Below are 20,356 nucleotides of genomic sequence, written 5' to 3'. Positions count from 1 at the left end.
GAGCATTAAGGTCAAGGAGAGATACGAGGGACAATGTTCATTTATTTTTCGTTCGATATGCCAGATGCCTTACAGCACTATACACATTCTGCATGGGAAACTTAACTAACATGCAAATGTAACAAAACATTATTTATTATAAATTTATGATATGAATATAATAGAGGGAAACATTCCACGTGGGAAAAATATATCTAAAAACAAAGATGATGTGACTTACCAAACGAAAGCGCTGGCAGGTTGATAGACACACAAACACACACACAAAATTGCAAAATGAATTTTGTGTGTATGTTTGTGTGTCTATCAACCTGCCAGCGCTTTCGTTTGGTAAGTCACATCATCTTTGTTGTTATAAATTTATTTATACATATTACAGTACTTATAAACCTATAGTACATACATGTTGTAATCTGTCAAAAATTATCAATTAAACAGAAACAAATTACAAAGCCAAGAAATGGCACAGTCTATGCAGATCCTCTAGTGAACCGTCCCGAAAACTATGAATTTCACACTTGATTATGTGCTGCATCGTCTGTATTTCGCTGCCGTCACACTGAGGATCTTCCATGTAGCCCCACTTGGCCATCAGCTCATTGCACAGTCCAACACCAGTTCTAATTCTGTTTATTGCCACCTAGGTTCTTCGAGAAATGTTGAGGCCAGGAACACGATCAGCTGGGTTCTTAATAAGGTGTCCCTTGTTACTTCCTCAGGTAGAGCCTGCAAGTTTTTTATATTGACTCCGTCTGAGTTTTTGGCTTACATCCTGCAGGTGTTCTTTGAATGTTAGGCTGCAGTCCAGTTTAACACCCAGGTATTTTGGTGCTCTTTCATGTCTTATATTCTGGCCTGCTATATTCAAGTGCAGCTTCCTGTCTGCTTGTTTGTTATTCAGGTGCATCACTGTACTTACTGTTTTTGATGCATCAAGGTTCAGATGCCAGGTCCTGTAGTAGACAATGGTCATTGAAAAGACATTAGAGAAGACAGAGGGTATGGAAATCTCTATACTTATCTACACACAGCCAGGGTAGCTAGTTGTGCATATGATGGTGAAATATGGTCGAAGAGTCGAACATCACAGATGTAATGAACACAAGCATTCGTAATCAGTTCCAGGCACTGTGAACTTTCCTGAGAAAGGGCTTGCAGGATAACATCACTGTAATCAATAATTGGGAGTATAAGGGTTTGTACAAGCTTCTTTTTCTGGTCAAAAGGGAAAAGCTTTTCATACTTTTGTAAGGCAGGGAGATAAGCTGATTCCTTCTTGCACATTGAAGTTGTGTGTTCAGTAAAATTTAAATTTTCATCTATTATTACTCCTAGACTTGTCTGAAGGAGAAAAGTTGACATTTGTCCCATTTAGTGTTAAAGATGGTAGGTATTCACCACTTGAGTTTTGGATGGGATGAGCTCTTTAACCGTACATCCTGCATCCATTTTGATAGTGCAGGTCAATATGAAGATTCTTGATAGCGGTCTTCAGGTTTATTGGTTTTGCACTTAGACACAAGTGGAGGCAATCAGTACATATGTGGTATTTGCAGTAGGACAGAACTGATGACACATCACTGATAGGCAATGAAATGAGTATAGGACCTAATTCCAAGCCCTGGGGGATGCATGATACTACTTATCTTTATTAAAGCAGATGTTGTGTCATGATGTTTAAGTATCTAAAATTGTATGCTCTTCATAAAACTAATACTCATTTGTTCCTTTCTTATTTGTCAGATTCTGATAACGGATTAAGCCAAAATATGCAAAAGTTATCTAGTTGAAACTTAAAAAAATATGGAGTAAAAAGCAATGTAACCACAGCAAAAGGCCAAAGATGTGATATAAATCCCTACCCTCACTCCAGAGAGAGAGAGAGAGAGAGAGAGAGAGAGAGAGAGAGAGAGAGCACTGTGACAGTCAACAGAGGTAGCTCGCTGCCAATGTCATTTATCTACTGTCACTGCCTCAAGCCTTCCACTTACAAAATGGGCAAGAACACAGCTGGAGCCTGGCTGACTATGCTAATAACACGTAAGAAACTGCTTTTCCACTCACATCCCATACAAATCATGCTTTTCGTAACTGATAGTCCAATGGCCTTTAATTGTGTGTGGGTGCATTCTGATCGAATCTGATTTATAATTTCCCCTATTTACCATTTTCAAGAGTCTGGCTACCAAACTGATAAGCTCATCTTCTCTTTCAAAACTTGAAGCAATATTCTCAATGTTGTGTGTTTACCATTCATTTTGTCGGAATCTCATTTTGTCCATCAAATTACATGTTTTTTTTAAACATGTCTATTTCAGTTTACAGTTTCATGAAATGTTTACAGTTTAACATGGTGAATGATCCAACTATACTGAAACTGACATTATCGATCTTTACCATGATGTAGGTCATACTCAACCTTAATGAACTTGTAAACATTGTGCACAGTGATACAACTCTGTACTGAATTTTCTAATCATGTACAGCAATCTATACTACAAGTAAAAAATGACTGATACTACTACATTCATTTTTATGTGAAATGGTTCTTGCACAAATGCTCTAGATTTAAACTCAAAAACACAGGTAATCCAGCTTTTTACTGTCAAAATTAATGACCTCATAAAGATACTGCACCAACAAAGAATAATAACAGAGAGAGGAAAATTCTAAATTACGGGATGAGCATATTAATGAAAATTAGGAACACCACTTAGTAGTCTGGTGGATGAAAGTCACTGAGCACACTAAGAATAAGGTTGGAAACTCTAATAAGCACTTGCTGCTTGCTAGAACACATGTTAATGGCCAGTTGTATATTCTCCAGTTAGCGGCTGGTTAAGCTCTATTCTCGGAATAGCATGCAAAATGCATTGTATGAACCCAGAATAATGCCTAAACTGGGAATAAACTCGAGATAACTTAACCAGCTGTTTCTGGCTGGTTAGCAAGCTTCAAGCGTAACCAGGGAACAAATTTTCAAGGTGGGAGAAATAGTGATAAGAGTAAGACAGTGATGATGAGATTTTGGCTCAGCTGTTCTTGAGAATGATGAAGTGAATGTCACCCAATTATTTCAAAGAATTTGTCAATTCCAAAATGATAGCCTGATTTTGCTTATCAAAAGCCGTACTTCGTCTTTTCAGTCTTCTATGTGAGAAACTGGAGCACATGACAGACAGGTGAGACTTTTTCTCTGTTTTCTAAACTAATACTGTTTGTTTATATTAATATGCATTTGATTTCAGTACTTCGTGAATTCTGTCATGTTATTTATGTAGATTAGGCACATTAAAATGATGATTCAAGTCAAAATAATCTTGTTTATCTGGCATCTGTTACAGCTGCTGCAGTAGTGGAAAGGACTATTTTGTTTTATTTAGCAGTGCCTTAATATACTTACCCAAAACAAAAAAACCACACCAGTTACATGTAGTACTTGTATTAACATCTTTTCAGTTTTAAACAAAAATATTATGATTTTTCATGTTGCAAGACGCTCTGATAAAACAGTAGCATCCCAATTTCACTCAGCCACATTACGTCAATAGCAAAGAATATTGTTCCAATCTGATTTCAATTGGGAACGACCCTTTATGGAAACACTACAGCAATGTCAGAAAAACATTCCATCTGTTCATAAAAATATTAGGACCACAGCCCCATCAATGCTTCAGAGAACAACATTGTGTCCCATCTACCATTATTCATGCATGCCTGCGAACTATTTGTGCTTTCTCAAGCTAAGTTTAACACACTAAGATTAACAGGAAAGTTAGTATTTTTTAACGCCCTTCTAGAAATTGTATCAATGTAGACATCTTCCAAGTGCTCAGCACTGTTTTTTGCCATTACAGTATTTCTTCATACTAGGTTCGTCAACTTTAGTAAGCTGAGCACAATCACATCTTTGTTTTGAACAGATTTTTTTCTGGCTGTGCAAGAATTAATTATAATTATTATTACTATTTTAAACGGTGATGCTTCCTCACCTATAGAACTTAATTGTCATGTTTCTCAATTAACCACATAAGCCGTTCAATATTAATCATAAAATAATATGTGAATGCACACGGAATCTGCAGCAGTGATACATTTTATGTAATCGAATTAAGACACAAAGGTATTACAGATATTGGCTGCAAGTGGACATTCATTGGAATCAGTGGAGAAAATACAAAATTTTACCGGGGTGGGATTCAAACCCAGGGGTCCTGTTTTAATAGGCAGATGCTCTGACCACTAAGCCTCCAGACACATTGGCCATTGCAATTGCACGGACTACTTGAGCACACTTCCCATCATACCCAAATTCTGAACTTACCCATACACTACTAACACGAGAGGAGGGGGGGGGGGGGGGAGAGAGAGAGGGAGAGAGAGAGAGAGAGAGAGAGAGAGAGAGAGAGAGAGAGGAAGGATTGAAGGTGGAGGGGGCAGGAAGGGAAGGGAAGGGAAGGAACTGATGAAGTCTGCTGCATCGAGACTGCAAAATCAGCAGCGACAGGAACTCTTGTTTACTAGGCACTTGCTTTAACTACTGCGCCATCCAGATACGGTGTTTATTGCAAACGCATGGGCTATACATACTATTCTGTGTGATGTCTGTTCTTTGAGACATGTCTGAAAGAATAGATACCTCACATTAATATAATTGATTCATCTCAATGGGCAATGAATCCAGTGGGAATCTAAAATTAGCAAACAGGGAGGAAATGTACAGGGACAGCGGACAGGTGGAGCTAGGTGGGAATGAGAGTCGGCCAGGGACCATGCCAAGATAATCCGCACATTTGCCAAAAACTCTGTGTCCAGATGGCACAGTGATTAACGTAAATGCGTAGTAAGGAGATCGCAGGTTCAAATCCTGGTCCAGCTCACATTTTCATTCACTGCACACAAAATCCCAATGCTGCTGATATTGTCAGTTTCTTCCCTTCCTTTCTCCCTCCTCCACCTTCAATTACATAATATAAAATAAAATAATAGAATACATGCATGTTATAAGATCAGAACAGGAAGTTAGGCATTGAATCTACATAGTTGTATGTGGAAGCAGTGCCTAGAATGCTATATTTTTAACTTTCCTTGAATATAGAGTTATTTTCAGCATTCTCCTTTATGTCAAATTGTAGATAGTCAAAGGTAACTTAAACTGAAATATCTTATATTTTACTTGAGTGAAGCATCATTTTTCTGAAACTGGTGGATTATCATGATGTTTAATTTAACAAAAAGTTTGATAATACACTAATGTCCTGAGTAAGTAACACGGTAAAATTAATAGGAAAGTCAGTTATAGGATATAGCTATTGGGTTTCTGAGTTGTTAGTATTATCCACACAACTACACCTATGTTTATTGTAAAGTAATAGTTATCTGTGTGTTATAAGAACACAGGTACTTTCAATTCTGCTAACAGGAGTATTTAGTTATTGAATCAGAACAGTGGACGGTGTGGCTGGCAAGCTATGTTTTTAAATTTCACTTTATTTGCCACACAAATTATCTCATGCCATTCTTTTATTCCTTTCAGAAATGAGTCTGTTCCACCAATGAGGCAGACAATCTAATTTTTTGTCTCTGGTGATTTCCTTCCGTCCACTGGAGACTTCTTTGTTATTGCCGAAGTGTCAGCTAGCAGGATTGCTAAAAGGATGTGGATGGCACTAGACAACAAGCACAAAAGACAGTTTTGTCAGTTATTTCACTCGGGTGCAATTAAATGAAAATACAACAAACCATATGTATGTATTACTATATTTCTATTCTGACATCATTTGTATTAATTTTTATATCCAGGTCCTAATTTTGAGCTGTGTGCTCTTTTTCTAACCAATACAGTTCTTCCCCCCTTCTCTGGTTCTTGTCACATTACTTTTGAAGCAGCACCATCTGCTACCCTGCTAATTCTTTCACATTAGAGAACAGGTATTTCTATTCTGAAAACAAAACTGACAGTTTTACCTTGAGATGACTCTAGAAAAGAAGGAAGAACAGATTGAAGGTGTCACCTCCAGTTACTTCCTCTTCCCTCCCAGAGTGCATATAGCTCCTAGAGGCAATTGCACAAACTATATACGAAATAGTTACTGATCCTGTAAAGTTTACAGTGAGATACAGTAACAACAGCCTCCAGTTTTGATGTGTGCCATAGGTAAATTTCTACCCCAAGAATATAAAAAAAGATTATGGTCATTTATTGTAAATGTTGGCATCTCATTCTTCATATATATATATATTCCCTCAATATAACGATTAATAATTGCTGCATCATAGAAACAGGGATTATATATGCCCCAGCACTGAAAAAGTGGATGTACAAATAGTGTTCAGTTGCTTCTATGTTATGTGCCACTTATAATTCACCATATACCATGAAAATGTTGCATCTGAATCGAACTGCATATAGCGTCCTTGTGTTGACAACTTTATCAAATCATGTATTTCCTTGTGCCTTGTACACAACTTGGAACTTACATTCGATGTATGGGGTGCCACCAATCTGCAGCCTCTGCTACCTTTTCTGGGTGTAATATTTTTCTTTCTCGTGAGGAGGAGGAGGGGGCATATGTCTGTTGTTGCTCTGCTCATTTATGTGAAGTTCTATGTGAATGGAAACTGTTGCATATGTTTTCCCATACTTTATTGGAAAACTAGAAATACCTCTTACTGGTTGAACAACAAATACCCGGTCCTTTAACTACTTTCAAAATAGATTGTTATATTGTTATACATGCAAGTACCCTACAAACTTAGCTAATATTTTCACTGAATGATACTGCAGCAGTTAGTGCTTCTGCTACTCTTGAACTCATTTTCTGTATCTAGCAGCCTCAAAGTATCCTCAAGCAAATAATTTTGTGATCTGGAATGCTAATCACTGATGTTGTGACATGCTAATTCTGCAGACGATAATTAAGTAAATACTAAATGAGGTATGCGAAAATACCCAGTGTGCTATTCAGTTGTTGCTAACTTAACTGGACGGGAACGCTGTTCTGAGAATAGCTATCCAGGGAGTAAAATGCCATTGTACAATCCACAGTCCAAGCTACCCCTCAATTAGCTACCCCTGGATTTATGCCAAGGTTCTACAACTGGCCCTAAGTGACAAGACAGCAAGACATATGAAAGGGTCACACGTACGTGATCGCAATACTATGAGAATGATGGAAAGGAACGCCATAATTTTTACAATTTATTTTACACACACATCCTGATCTTTGACAAACTTAAGAATTTGCTAGGCCTACATTTTTCCGAACTCCATTTCAACATCTTTCTTTTTACTTCCTGTACCATTTGTTTCAGGAAACTGTATGCTGCAACCAAATGAGACCATTTTTTTAATACTCGTCTTTACCAAGTAGTCAAGATTTAAACACCCAACATTCATTTTTCCAGTACCTGACTCAGATTCGTAGTGACTCATTTTAACGTAACTAAATTACTTACACATCAGATATTCAGTACGATTACAAAAGCTTTAATGACACGACAACACCTCTGTGCACACACAAACAAATTTTAGAAAAATTAAATCTGTTGTAAACAAGATGCTTTATTTAAGCACAGAATAAGTGCAACTAAGTTATGAGTACACAAATTTGAAAGGGAAAAAAAAGCGAAATGCATGTTAACCTTTAGTTGCACAATTTAACACAAAAATAATTAAATAAAACATATTAGGCAACATTAAAAATTCTCCTCTTCACGCTTTTCCTCCTGGGAAGGGACGAGTCAGATGTTAGGCACTGGCCCATCAATGAATTGTATTTATCTGCAAAAGATAAATTGTGTTGTTAATTATACGAGCTAGTCAATGACACAAGCATTATAATAAATATATTACATCAAAGGTTTTCCACTGATATGGTAAATATGAGTAACATTTAGATCTATTACAACATTTCAAATCCTCACCCCTAGCTCCTTTTTCCAATATTTTACATGTATGTCAATTAACTTAAAAATGTGGTTTTTAAAATACAATTATTAATTTTATGAATGTTAAAATGTTCCTTCTGGGTTTGAGTAATTTATGCTGAATTAATAGAACTAAAAATGTTCAAGGTTGTGAGGAAGAAATATAGACCGGCTGCTCACCTCCGTGCACGGCAGCAAGCACAATGAATAAATTGCCAACAATCCTCTAGACTCTGTTAGTCAACCTTTATTACCCACCACCCACTTATATATATCTAACTGCCCACTATTTCCTCAGTAATTGTGATTTATAAAGCAGGGAAGTATCTTTACTTTAGAAAATTTATAAAGCAGAGTTCAAGTTAAAAGCACATAGTAATGACCACTCATTAAACACTTCATATCAAAATTTTATGAAAATCTAATGAAAATGCTTTTACAGCGTTTACCACCTACCATGAAGGCCAGAATGTCCACAAGAGGGCAGTAGGGACCAGATTGACTACCACTGTTCTAGACTATCCTTAAATGCAAACAGGTCATACAAATTTACATTAGGTGAGAAAACTAACTTCAGGATTCTGCTCATATGTGATCACTCATTTTTTATTAATATGGGGAACAGTGCTAGTTTTAGCCATGTAACAGAAAATATAGCACAAATATGTAATTATTTTACTGAAGATGAACAGGTGCTGCTGATGGTTAGGAGTTCTGGAAACAACTCACTCACTCCACATCATTTCAATAAAAGACTCATTCAAACAATCTAGGGAACTTGTAACTAACTTGGCTAGAAATAATAGGTGTGACCTAAACAAAGTATGAGCAGTTAGTGAACACACACTTGAGTTTTAGAGAGTTCAGGGCGTATACGCGGACAAGGGGGAAAAAAATTCTCGGATTTCCCGATTGAAAAAATACTTACTCCCAAGTGAAAATACACTTTTTCCATGTTAAGTGACAGTACTGTAAAACTTATCAGTCATTTGAATGGTTGTGGTTTTATATACCAGCATAGAATTTCCTGGCACTTTAGAAAACAAAACTGTGGGGTGGGGGGAAGGTATTTGATGTGCAGCAACATGTACACTGCATATTTTCGTATTTCGAAAGTATGAATTCGAATTCCAGCAAACACCTATCTGAAGCATTGAAATCGAGATTGCGATGCGCTTTTGTAAGCCAGTCATAGCTCATGTCACGTGATCTCACCAGCCGATGACAGCGGATATTCAGAGCATAGGACACTTGATGTCAGCCAATAGCAACATCATTGTTAAGTAGCACAAACAGACAAATAGGAAAAGTTAATGGTTTAAATTAGTATACACAGCACCGCTACAAGGAAAGCAAAGCTTTCACATATAATGTTCGTCTCGAAGATTAATAAGCTGCAAGGGAAGCTAAGCTTTCAGATATAATGTTGATTTTTTTTTGCACGCGTTACAGTTTAAGATAAATCACACAAATTTGCCAGTAAAATTTTTAACAACATAAATGTCTCATCTTCTGGGCTTGAAAGTCTTATAAATGGGCATCCTCAAAGAGCTGATTTTTAAATGAGAGTCAAATGCTCAGTGATTTCAGAATTCATCGTACATTTGCACATAGTTCATCTTGCGTAAAAGGAAATTTACTTTGCAAGTACGCTTTTCAAACAACCATTCACAATATTTTCCTGCGACCTGTTGGAAATAGGTTCGTTTCAGCAGTTGCCAGAGAGCGCCACAAAACAAGCATCACCATGCTTGCGCAGCTACGATGATGCAGGAAGTCCTTATGTTCGTACATGTAAAACATTAAAAGATCTTACATTATGACACAGAAGAAACAAGACATCAGAGGATACTCTGATAGCATCGCAATTTTGTGAACTACACTAAAATGCATAATTCGGCTTAAAGTGCACATTTGTATGTGCAGATTCGGATGTAAATTTTCTTGGAGTACCAATACTGGTTCTGTGTTATCCCATGTTTGGTTCTTTATTATGGCATAATGCCATACGTGCTAGAAGATGAAATGCCATACGTGCTAGAAGATGAAAACGTGCACTTGAAAAGCAGCGAACAGTTGAAACTAGCCAATAGTGTGGAATTAAACACTTCTTTCCAATAAATTGATTGCATCAGCAGAAAAGATTAATGAAAGCCAAATTTCTTTAGCAAACTGACAAAAATAACTTCATTGTTGTGAAAGGTGATTAATGCTTGACCGTCATAAAGGTATAAATAAAATAAAATCTGAAATCAATAACATATTTTAGCCTTCCATAATTATGTAATATATTTTAATTCACTTGATAGTGCCCAGCCACAGAAATCCGTTTTGTTTCCATTTGACATGAGAACAATAAATTTTGTGATTTTCAAATCAATCTCCATTTATAAAGCATACAACAATTTTGATATTTAGAATCTCTATTATAACTATGTCAGTGTTGATATAGAATATTAAATCCATCACACCTCACAGTACAGTTTGTCGTGTATGTTACTGCTGTTAAATCTTAAACAGTGACACTTCGTGGTCACACTGGACACAACTGTCATTTGATGTAAACCAAGGGGGTGAAACATTTATAGGGAGCTTCCAGTAACATGACCTTGGTTCACTGCCATGCTGTACAGTGTTACAAGTTTCGTCAAATTATTTTACTGCTGGTTGATGTAAATTCTTCCGTTGTGGTTTTTGTCTGATATTCTACAGACTTTCACAAATTTATTTATGGTTATTGCTTCTTGTTTGTATGGCACTATTTAAATTGCATTATAAGCACATTGCTCGTATTCTGCTGGATTTTAATACTGAGTGACATAAATGGTTCCAAAATTTGTGTTTGTTTTGTATAAAAGCAGAAGCTGCTTTTGTCACATGGTGTTCTGCGGATACACGAGTAACTGGATCCTGCTTATGAACCAATGTGCACTGCTTGTTTTAATACGGTTTAAATATATTGCTCATATTCTACTTTATTTTTGTTTGTATCTGTTTTTCTTATTTTCTCACATCTGATGACAAACTAAGTAGGAGTTACATAGTGGATCTCCTCTCATGTTTTGTCATTTATTTACAATATATGTACATAACATGCATCAAAATACTTGTCAGATACTTGTGCATTATGTAATATACCATGGCACAGTGTGTGTAAGTATGGCATGAACACAAACATTAAGCTACACTACAGGTTTTTCGTGGAATGAGTATGTTTCTTGCCACTGAGTATGCTTGTAATCTTAGTGACAGAAGAAGTAGTCATTGCACCAAGTGTTTTTACGCATCAAAAATATTCTGCATCCACAAGGGGTGTGAGAAAAGTAATGAGCCTGATTTTTTATCTATTTTTTTTTAAAAAAAAAATTGTTCCCTTGAAAGTGGCTCCCTGGAGCAGCCATACACCAGCGGAGTCACTGTGGCTAGTCCTGGCAGCAGCACTGAAAGGCTTTAACATGTAAGTCGCGATCTTTTGAATGTTGTCCAGAGTTCCAAAAGGACATCATTTTAAGACTTTTTCAATTTTGGGAAAAGTAAAAAGTCACAAGGACTCAGCTCAGGTGAATAGGGAGCTGTGGAGTAATAGGAATGCCTTTTAAGGTTAAAAATTGCATGGTGGAAGTGGCTGTGGCTGTGTCACACGGGGCATTGTCATTTATGTAGAATTCACTTGTCTGCCATGTCCGGCCTCACTCTATTCACCCTTTTCCAGAGCCTTTCAAGGACATCTTTGTAAAATAGTTGGTTGGCAGTTTGTCCTGGACAAACAAATTCTTTATGCATGATACCCCTACTGTCAAAGCATTTTACAGATAAGCATTTGGTCTGCAACATGATTTATCACTACTTTCTTAAGTGGGCATTTAGCAGTATTACAAACATCAGTGTATCAGCAGGCCTATTCAATGCAGTTACATTAATGGATCTGTTATGGAAGAATTTACAGTAATATTAAATGCAGAATGTACAGCTATGTAGTATAACACAAAAAAATTTCCACCTTACTTTGTACCACACTGATTTCATACTTCAAAATGCACTACCAGTATACAACAAGTGTTTGGAGGAAGAAAGGGATTTTATAGAAGAATTTAAAAAAAATCTTGCTGAGGAGAATTTAACTGAATACAGTGGCTCACAGAAATGTCAAGCACTCATGAAATTGGGGACTACATTTTTTTAATCTTCTAACTGTGTTGCTATGGAAAAGAAATGTCTCTGCTGTTCCTTTCCTGTTTTACCCCTTCCATATGCAGCTATAAATACAGTAACTTGATAATGGGACTCTCATAAAAGAAGATTGTGAATTGTATGTACTGTTCGCAGAAATTTGTTGTTCATTTACAAAGAGTACAGAACAAAGCTTTCAAAATAAACAACTGTCAAAATACATGTGAAACTTGCATCTCATTATTCAAAAGGTATGGATGCAGCCAAAGAACTTATCAGTTGGAGAGAAAATAATAAAAAATTATCTTGTAGTAGCGCCAGTGACAAAAAGTTCTGGCTATACCGCGGAATGCATATTTCCTCCACTCCCAATTCTCTTTTCTGTTGATTTAAAGAAATAGTTTATGAGTTTTGCGAAGTTAATTTGCTTGAAAATGACTGTACAGGACAATTTTAGATGACCAAACATGCATAAACATTAATCAACAGAAATTACAATAAACTGACTTTATACACATTAGAGTATGCCCTTGTTTTGCAGTATAGAATGTTACCCTTCGTTTTTGTAAATGACTTGGCACTTTTTAACTGCAAGATTATTTATTTTAATGGCTCACTATTGCTATTTCAGCCATGTGGCCACTGTCAAGAGGAAGTAATTGTGCTTTAGCACGAGTCGAAACCTAACACTCATCCAACATCTGTCAGATGGCATTTAGGTTTTGACAACTGCTAAAGCACAATTATTTCTTATTGATAATGGTCACATGGCTAAAATTGATAGTGGGTTGTACAAACAAACAAACAATATGACATTCACTGCCAAGATACAAGGAACGCTACTGTCATTTACTGCTTCCATATAATAAACTGGGCAGGGCACTGCTTTTATTTCGGTGTTCTGTGCTTTAGACAACATACTGATTAAGACGGCCATAATGCAAATTCTGAGAGTACAATCCAAGGAGGTTGGATCTAATGGCAATCTAACATATCATGTCAAATTAGTCCTGGCTTCAAAAACAGATAAAGGGAACACTGCTAGTCTCATGAGGGGGGAATATATATATATATATATATATATATATATATATATATATATATATATATATATATATATATATATATATATATATATATATATAATAGAGGGAAACATTCCACGTGGGAAAAATATATTTAAAAAGAAAGATGATGAGACTTACCAAACAAAAGCGCTGGCAGGTCGATAGACACACAAACAAACACAAACATACACGCAAAAATCAAGCTTTCGCAACAAACTGTTGCCTCATCAGGAAAGAGGGAAGGAGAGGGAAAGACGAAAGGATGTGGGTTTTAAGGGAGAGGGTAAGGAGTCATTCCAGTCCCGGGAGCGGAAAGACTTACCTCAGGGGGAAAAAAGGACAGGTATACACTCGCGCGCACACACACACACATATCCATCCGCATATACACAGACACAAGCAGACATTTTGCCTTTACAAATGTCTGCTTGTGTCTTGTATGTGTGGATGGATATGTGTGTGTGTGCGCGATTGTATACCTGTCCTTTTTTCCCCCTAAGGTAAGTCTTTCCGCTCCCGGGATTGGAATGACTCCTTACCCTCTCCCTTAAAACCCATATCCTTTTGTCTTTCCTTCTCCTTCCCTCTTTCCTGACGAGGCAACCGTTGGTTGCGAAAGCTAGATTTTGTGTGTATGTTTGTGTGTCTATCGACCTGCCAGCGCTTTTGTTTGGTAAGTCTCATCATCTTTCTTTTTAAATATATTTTTCCCACGTGGAATGTTTCTCTCTATTATATATATATATATATATATATATATATATATATATATATATATATATATATATATATATATATAAAATAGAGGGAAACATTCCATGTGGGAAAAATATATTTAAAAAGAAAGATGATGAGACTTACCAAACAAAAGCGCTGGCAGGTCGATAGACACACAAACAAACACAAACATACACACAAAATCCTAGCTTTCGCAACCAACGGTTGCCTCGTCAGGAAAGAGGGAAGGAGAAGGAAAGACAAAAGGATATGGGTTTTAAGGGAGAGGGTATATATATAAAATAAAAAAAGTATATTTTTTGACACAAATGACAATATCTGCATTGTTAGGGATCTGATAAATGTCAAGCTCAGATAAAGAAAGCGCTAACAACATGGCAATTTCTGCTGAGTAATAAGGAAAAGGACGAGTGTTCACTGATGAGCTGAAACATTATGACCACCTGCTCAATGGTATATTTATCTTCCTTTGGAACAAAATAGATCATTGAATCTGCATATCAAGGATCTGACAGTTTGTTGGTAGGCTTATGGAGGTATGTGGCATTAGATATCAACATGCAGGTCACGTAATTCATGTAAATAACAGGCTGCTGGTTTGCATACGCAGTGATGGCGCTCAACAGTGTCCCAGATGGGTTCCATAGGATTTACATCAGGCGAATTTGGTAGCCAAGACATCAACATAAGTTCACTATGATGCTCCTCAAACCACTGTAGCATGGTTCTGTCTCTGAGACATGGACAATTATACTGCTGAAAGATGACATCGCTGTTGGGGAAGACATCAAACATGAAGGGATGCAAGTGGCTCGCAGCTGTCAGCGTGTCTTTTATTACTACCACAGGACCCAAGCAAACACAGGAGACTGGCTCCCATAGCATAATATTGCTCTCACCAGCCTGCGCCCACAATATGCTGCAAGTTTCGAGCCGCTGTTCGCCTCTATTATGGCATTTGTGGAGATTACCATCGATCTTCACCGAAAGAGCATACACGTTTCCACTGATCAATGGTCGAATCCCGATGTTCCCAAGCCCACTGCAATCATAATTGACAATTTCGTTCGGTCAACATGTGAACAAGATGAAATGGTCTGCTGCAGAGCCTCCAAGTTTAAAAATGTACAATGATCGGTGTGCTCTGAAAAACTTGTCCACACACCAGCATCATGCTCTTTTGGCAGAGGTGCCACAGATCACCATCTATCCTACTTAACAGAATAGACAAGCCTCTGAACTCCATGTTCTGTGAAGGGTTGTGGACGTCCAACCATTTAGTGCCCAATGGTGGTTTCACTGTTCTCCTACCTCTTTCTGTAGATGCTCACGACAGTAGCATGTGAACATTCAACTAGCTTCGCCATTTTCTAGATACTTGTTCACAGGCTCTGTGTAATAATAATCTGCTCTTTGTCAAAGTCGCTTACCTCAATGTATTTCCCACATTTGCAGCCCATATATTCGCTAGGGTGATACCTCGTTCATGTCTGCTCTGCTTACATACTTTTGTCACTGTGTCAGGTGTCCACAACACCATCAGGCGGCATTCAAGGTCGCAACAGGCAATGGTGGTAATGTTTTGGCTTATCAATGTATAGTGATGAGCCCCCATTCCCAAACTGCAATCCCAACACAAGATTCATAAAGAAAGTGTTCCAACCAGGCTCACTGCTAATTGCATTAACAGCCCGGCATATTTATTAAGCATAAAACTTAGTTTCATTATCAACCAAATTATAAAATTGAGAAAAAGATTACGGTTTAAAACTCAGAAGGCCCGATAAACCAGATTAAAGACCTTCACAACACAACTAATGGTATTTTTTTTCCTTAGATTACACTGATATGTACGAAGATCCCAATAGTAGAAACTATATCCATTATCAAAATGATCTAGTAAAAAAATAAATAAATAAATAAATAAATAAATAAATAAAAATAAAAAAAAAACTGATGAAATGGGTGACCTTGTTGAGTTAGTTAAATCACCTTCACCACTGAACATGAAGGCAATGTAATTATTAATTTGGAGGTCAAAAGAAAGAGGAGGAGATAACCAGTACACCTGACTGCATAATTCACAATTCCTGCTATCTGTCCTATAAAGTGGCATATTTGCACACTGTGATTAACAGAAGAATCAAATAATCGTTAAGCATGGCGAATATTAATGCTGGCTTCCATGTGCTGAAAAAGGTAGGTAGCATCCAACAACAGCTTTGATTCAAAACTAGTTTTGAAGTTATATACAAGACAACAGAAAGAACAAAGCAAGGTGAATATTAATGCTGGCTTGCATGCACTGAAAAAGATAGGTAGCATCTAACAATAGCTCTGATTCAAAACTAATTGTGAAGTTATACATAAGACAATAGGAAGAACAAAATTAAAAACAGAGATCAGATCACACTAGAATAGATCACATTAGAACAGAGTGAACAAAAAGAAAAAAAGAGAAAGAAGTTTATAACTTGACCGTACCGAGGTCATTTTTCCAATAAAATAAGTTGCTCGTTTCAAAAAATGGCTTCAGATCATGCATTACACACACACAACATAGACAAGAGCCAGACATGTAAAATGTGAGGTGTATGTAAAATAATGTGTAGTGCTTGTGAACAATTTTATTTTGGGCCAAGAAGGAAAATTTTCCAAATGAGATTTAGAGCAAATATTAATATTAGTGAAACCAATCCCTCAGCATTCAGTGCTCATTTAAGAGAATGCAAGCATTCTGCTAGTGATATCACTAGAAACATCCCATTCTTCACACGCCAGAAACAGGGAGACCATTAAACATCCTAGAAGAAATTGAACACACACTCATATGATGCAACATCTCGATAACACCCTTAATAAACAGACAGAATTACAGAATTAGATTTATATACAGACTTAACAGTGTTTTCACTGAATAAGTTCAATTCAGAGTTGCCTGCATCACCTGCATGTAAAATTAACTAATCCATCATGATGTTAGATAACTGTTACATCCAAGTCATATTTGACAATGGTACACACAAATTTTGCATTATGTCTATCTTAACATGTTATTTATGATTTAACATCACTCTCTATCTATTTATATTTTACACTTTGATTTGTATACATTTTACCATTACATATCAATTGTCCAAGCATAGTATTTTTAAGTGCATTTAAGTTGCAACACCTCTGATTTTCTTCTCACATAACGACCACACAAAAACTGTGAAACTTCTGCCACTTCCTTGCATAATTTTCCTGTGTATTTTTCACTTTCAATGCCATATTCCATAGAAGCTGAGGACACTTCTTTAAGAGTCTGGTTTGATAACTGGAAACTGATGCAACATCGGCACAACTAGTGAATGTGCGACCACGGAGAGTGTCTTATCATTAGAAACAGTCATAAGTCGCTTGGAGCCAGTCCGTATAAGTAGCGAGCATGAGAAATCACTTCAAAGTTGTTGTCACAAGAAATTACAGCACTGCATTTGCTTGATTTGCATTCATCCATATGTGGCAACCACTTGGAGGACACATTCTGCACTTTCAGGCCTTCATCCAGTTTCGTGTGCACAGGTTCCACGAAAATGCCAGCTCTGGATGCAATGTGTTCCACACTCATTTGGCAATCCTCCAAAACAATTTTCTCCACTAGTTCAATAATGTCGTCGTCAGACTGGCTGGTGTGAGGTCAAGATTGTCTTGTTTGTTCTGCCTTCTTTGATCTGCTGCAGTCATGAATGCACATTAGATACACCCATGACACCACCCCCATATCTCACTCAACTAGCAAAGAATTTGTATCAGCATCATACCACACAAATGGAGAAAATTAATGATTACACACTGTCCTTGCAGTGAAAACGTAACCATTTTGAGTATCAAGAACAATCCTTCCTCTCGGTGCTGCCAATACACATCTGTATGCCACACACTGCTACCATCTCGGTTACGTATTCACACCAAATGTACACATACTGCCAGTTCCATATTAACATTATATGACTGTGTGCAATGTGACCAAGAAGTGTCATTATTTAAGATCTGACAGCAGTAACATCCATGACAAACTGTGTACCATGAGGTAGGATAAATTTTGTATCTTAGCAAATGAACACTGACAAAGTCAGAATTAGATTTTAAATAACCACATGGTTGTATGCTTTCTAAATGGGCATTGATCTGAACATCACAAAGAATTTATAATTAACATGCACCTCATTGATGCAGAGATACAAAATATGTTAGCAAGCTTACATTTCTACTGTTATACATGCAACAGTTACGTTGCAAATATAGATATGTATGCAATTGTTTGATATCGTCTGTATCAGATCCCACTGATGATTAATTCCATACTCAAATACTGGTTGGACTATTAAACATTTTAAATGCAGCTCCTGGTACTTACAAGGTTTCCCGTAACAAATATTTACGAGCTACAGAGCACCAAACATTTAGAAGTTTTAAGTCTGAGTTTTGATGGTAACACTGAGTCAGCAGTGAACGGAATAAGGAGTACCACAAAAATGACGAGTGATTTTGATAAACTAAACACTACTTCTAAAACTACACGTTTGATGTACCTGAAAAGTATGTTCACAACTGTTGTTTATTGGTAGTTGTGAACTGTAGCACTGAGACAATAGCTTTAATATGAAAGCCATACAAAAGTTCAAAAGCAGTCTAAAGGAAGAGAGAGCTGCAGTGGAAATCGCTGGGAGAAAAAGGGAAACAAATAGAACAGTGAATAAGTTATGTAATTATGATTGCAAAGAACATTACACATAGGTAGACAGCACGAGGAATCCAGCAAAGTGGCATACAGAAAAGTGAAATCCAGTACAGAATTTCTCTGGTCCATCTGCCATCCATTCACATGTGTCTAAGAGTTATAAACAACTGCTTCCATGACTTAAGTTGGATAGAAAAATATAAATAATGACTGCTTATAGTTAGCAAATTAAGTTAAAGCACTTTCCTTGTCAGTCTGATTTTATAGTTAAAGAGTCCTGAACAAAAGCAATCGAGTTTAGGCTTGTTCTGCACATCTACGTCGCGCTTTCTCCGACAGCCAATGAGCGTTCAGAAGTGTTCTGAGCACTCTGCTATGTATGCATAGCTAATGTGAGCATTAAACATGATTGTAGTGTGTTGTTTCGTTAATTTCTATTCCATCTGTTGCGAGTTGTAATGGCTGCTGGTGGTGCTACATGATAAATTCTATGTAAGCGAGTTTGCAGGATAAACACTTTCTTAACACAGAAAGCACAGGTGTGGGCGTACTGCAACTGTAGCTTGTAATTGCCAACATTGCAATCCCCTTCTGTGTCTCGACATGCGTGAACTGCCATTGTCCATGGATTGGACTATAATGCCAAATAAACTGCGTAAATGGAGGGATAAAAGCTAAGAAAGGAAAAGGAAACAGCTGCTCAACTTTAAGTAATTGGTTACCCTATAGCTTGTAAATATTTGAAGAATGTCGTGATTTATCACCAGCCAAAAACTGCTGATAAATGTCTGCCGGTCGAAGTGGCCATGCAGTTCTAGGCGCTGCAGTCTGGAACTGCGAGACCGCTATGGTCGCAGGTTCGAATCCTGCCTCGGGCATGGATGTGTGTGTTGTCCTTAGGTTAGTTAGGTTTAACTAGTTCTAAGTTCTAGGGGACTAATGACCTCAGAAGTTGAATCCCATAGTGCTCAGCACCATTTGAACCATTTGATAAATGTCTGCAGACCATCATTAGGTACATAAAAAACATTTATCGCCCAATATGATGATGAAAATGTTTTATGAACCTGATGATAATCTGTAAGCCAAAAGTTCAATAAATAGTATTAATCAGCTGCTTTTTGCAGTAAATCATGATGTCCTTAAACAACAGAAAGGAGGTAAGGCAAGAAATCTTCCATGGCCTTGTCTGTGGAATATTAATAGGATTCAATCAGGGAGTTTTAAGGAAACAATGGAGAACTTAAATCAGAAATATTGTGTGAGAATTTGAATCCTTCTTCTCCAAAATAAAGAGTCCAATGTCTTAAAAGTGCACCAACTACCGCTGTTAAACTTCAAGACAACTGCAGTGTCGCAATGAAATTTCTTATTAATTAATTAAGAACAGAACACATTTAAGCAAAAGGACACAACAATCAAAGCCTTATAGGCTGATGCAAGAGCTACTAATCTTTAAATTTTTTCAGAACTATCCTACCAACAGTGAATTAAATGGAGATGAAGTACCAAGTCAGGAAGGAAACCAAAATTTACCCTTGACACCACCACCACCACCACCACCACCACCATCACCACCACCACAACCACCACCAATTATCAAATGCCTAAAAACATACCTAAAACTCATAGTAGTAGCGACTGTATGCACTACATTAATTAACTTTTGTACTGAAAGAAATGTAAATTATGTATACTAATAAAGTATAATGAACATATAATACTA

The 20,356-nt window shown here is 37.0% G+C and overlaps 1 protein-coding gene and 1 long non-coding RNA gene across 3 annotated transcripts in view; one reads left to right on the top strand and one right to left on the bottom strand.

Moving 5' to 3' along the window:
• The first annotated feature begins 389 nt into the window (after positions 1–389).
• LOC126091871 (uncharacterized) lies at positions 390–20,349 on the top strand. Of its 2 annotated transcripts, none has more exons than XR_007521272.1 (3): positions 390–2,040; positions 5,537–5,747; positions 20,100–20,349. It is a non-coding gene; the product is annotated as an uncharacterized LOC126091871 (long non-coding RNA). The 2 variants fall into 2 exon arrangements; XR_007521273.1 differs by having other exon boundaries at positions 390–3,182.
• The window catches only part of LOC126091869 (T-complex protein 1 subunit delta), a 109,243-nt gene continuing 96,431 nt past the window's right edge, over positions 7,545–20,356 (bottom strand). Inside the window, exon 13 of the mRNA XM_049907153.1 lies at positions 7,545–7,783. Coding sequence (XP_049763110.1) covers positions 7,766–7,783 — 18 coding nt within the window. The 3' untranslated portion in view covers positions 7,545–7,765. The remainder of the gene's footprint in view (positions 7,784–20,356) is intronic.

Source organism: Schistocerca cancellata, chromosome 7 (assembly GCF_023864275.1).
Source record: "Schistocerca cancellata isolate TAMUIC-IGC-003103 chromosome 7, iqSchCanc2.1, whole genome shotgun sequence".
NCBI classification, from domain to species: Eukaryota; Metazoa; Arthropoda; class Insecta; order Orthoptera; family Acrididae; genus Schistocerca; species Schistocerca cancellata.
Note: the sequence above shows the minus strand (reverse complement) of the source record. Positions and strands in the feature narration are given on the sequence as shown.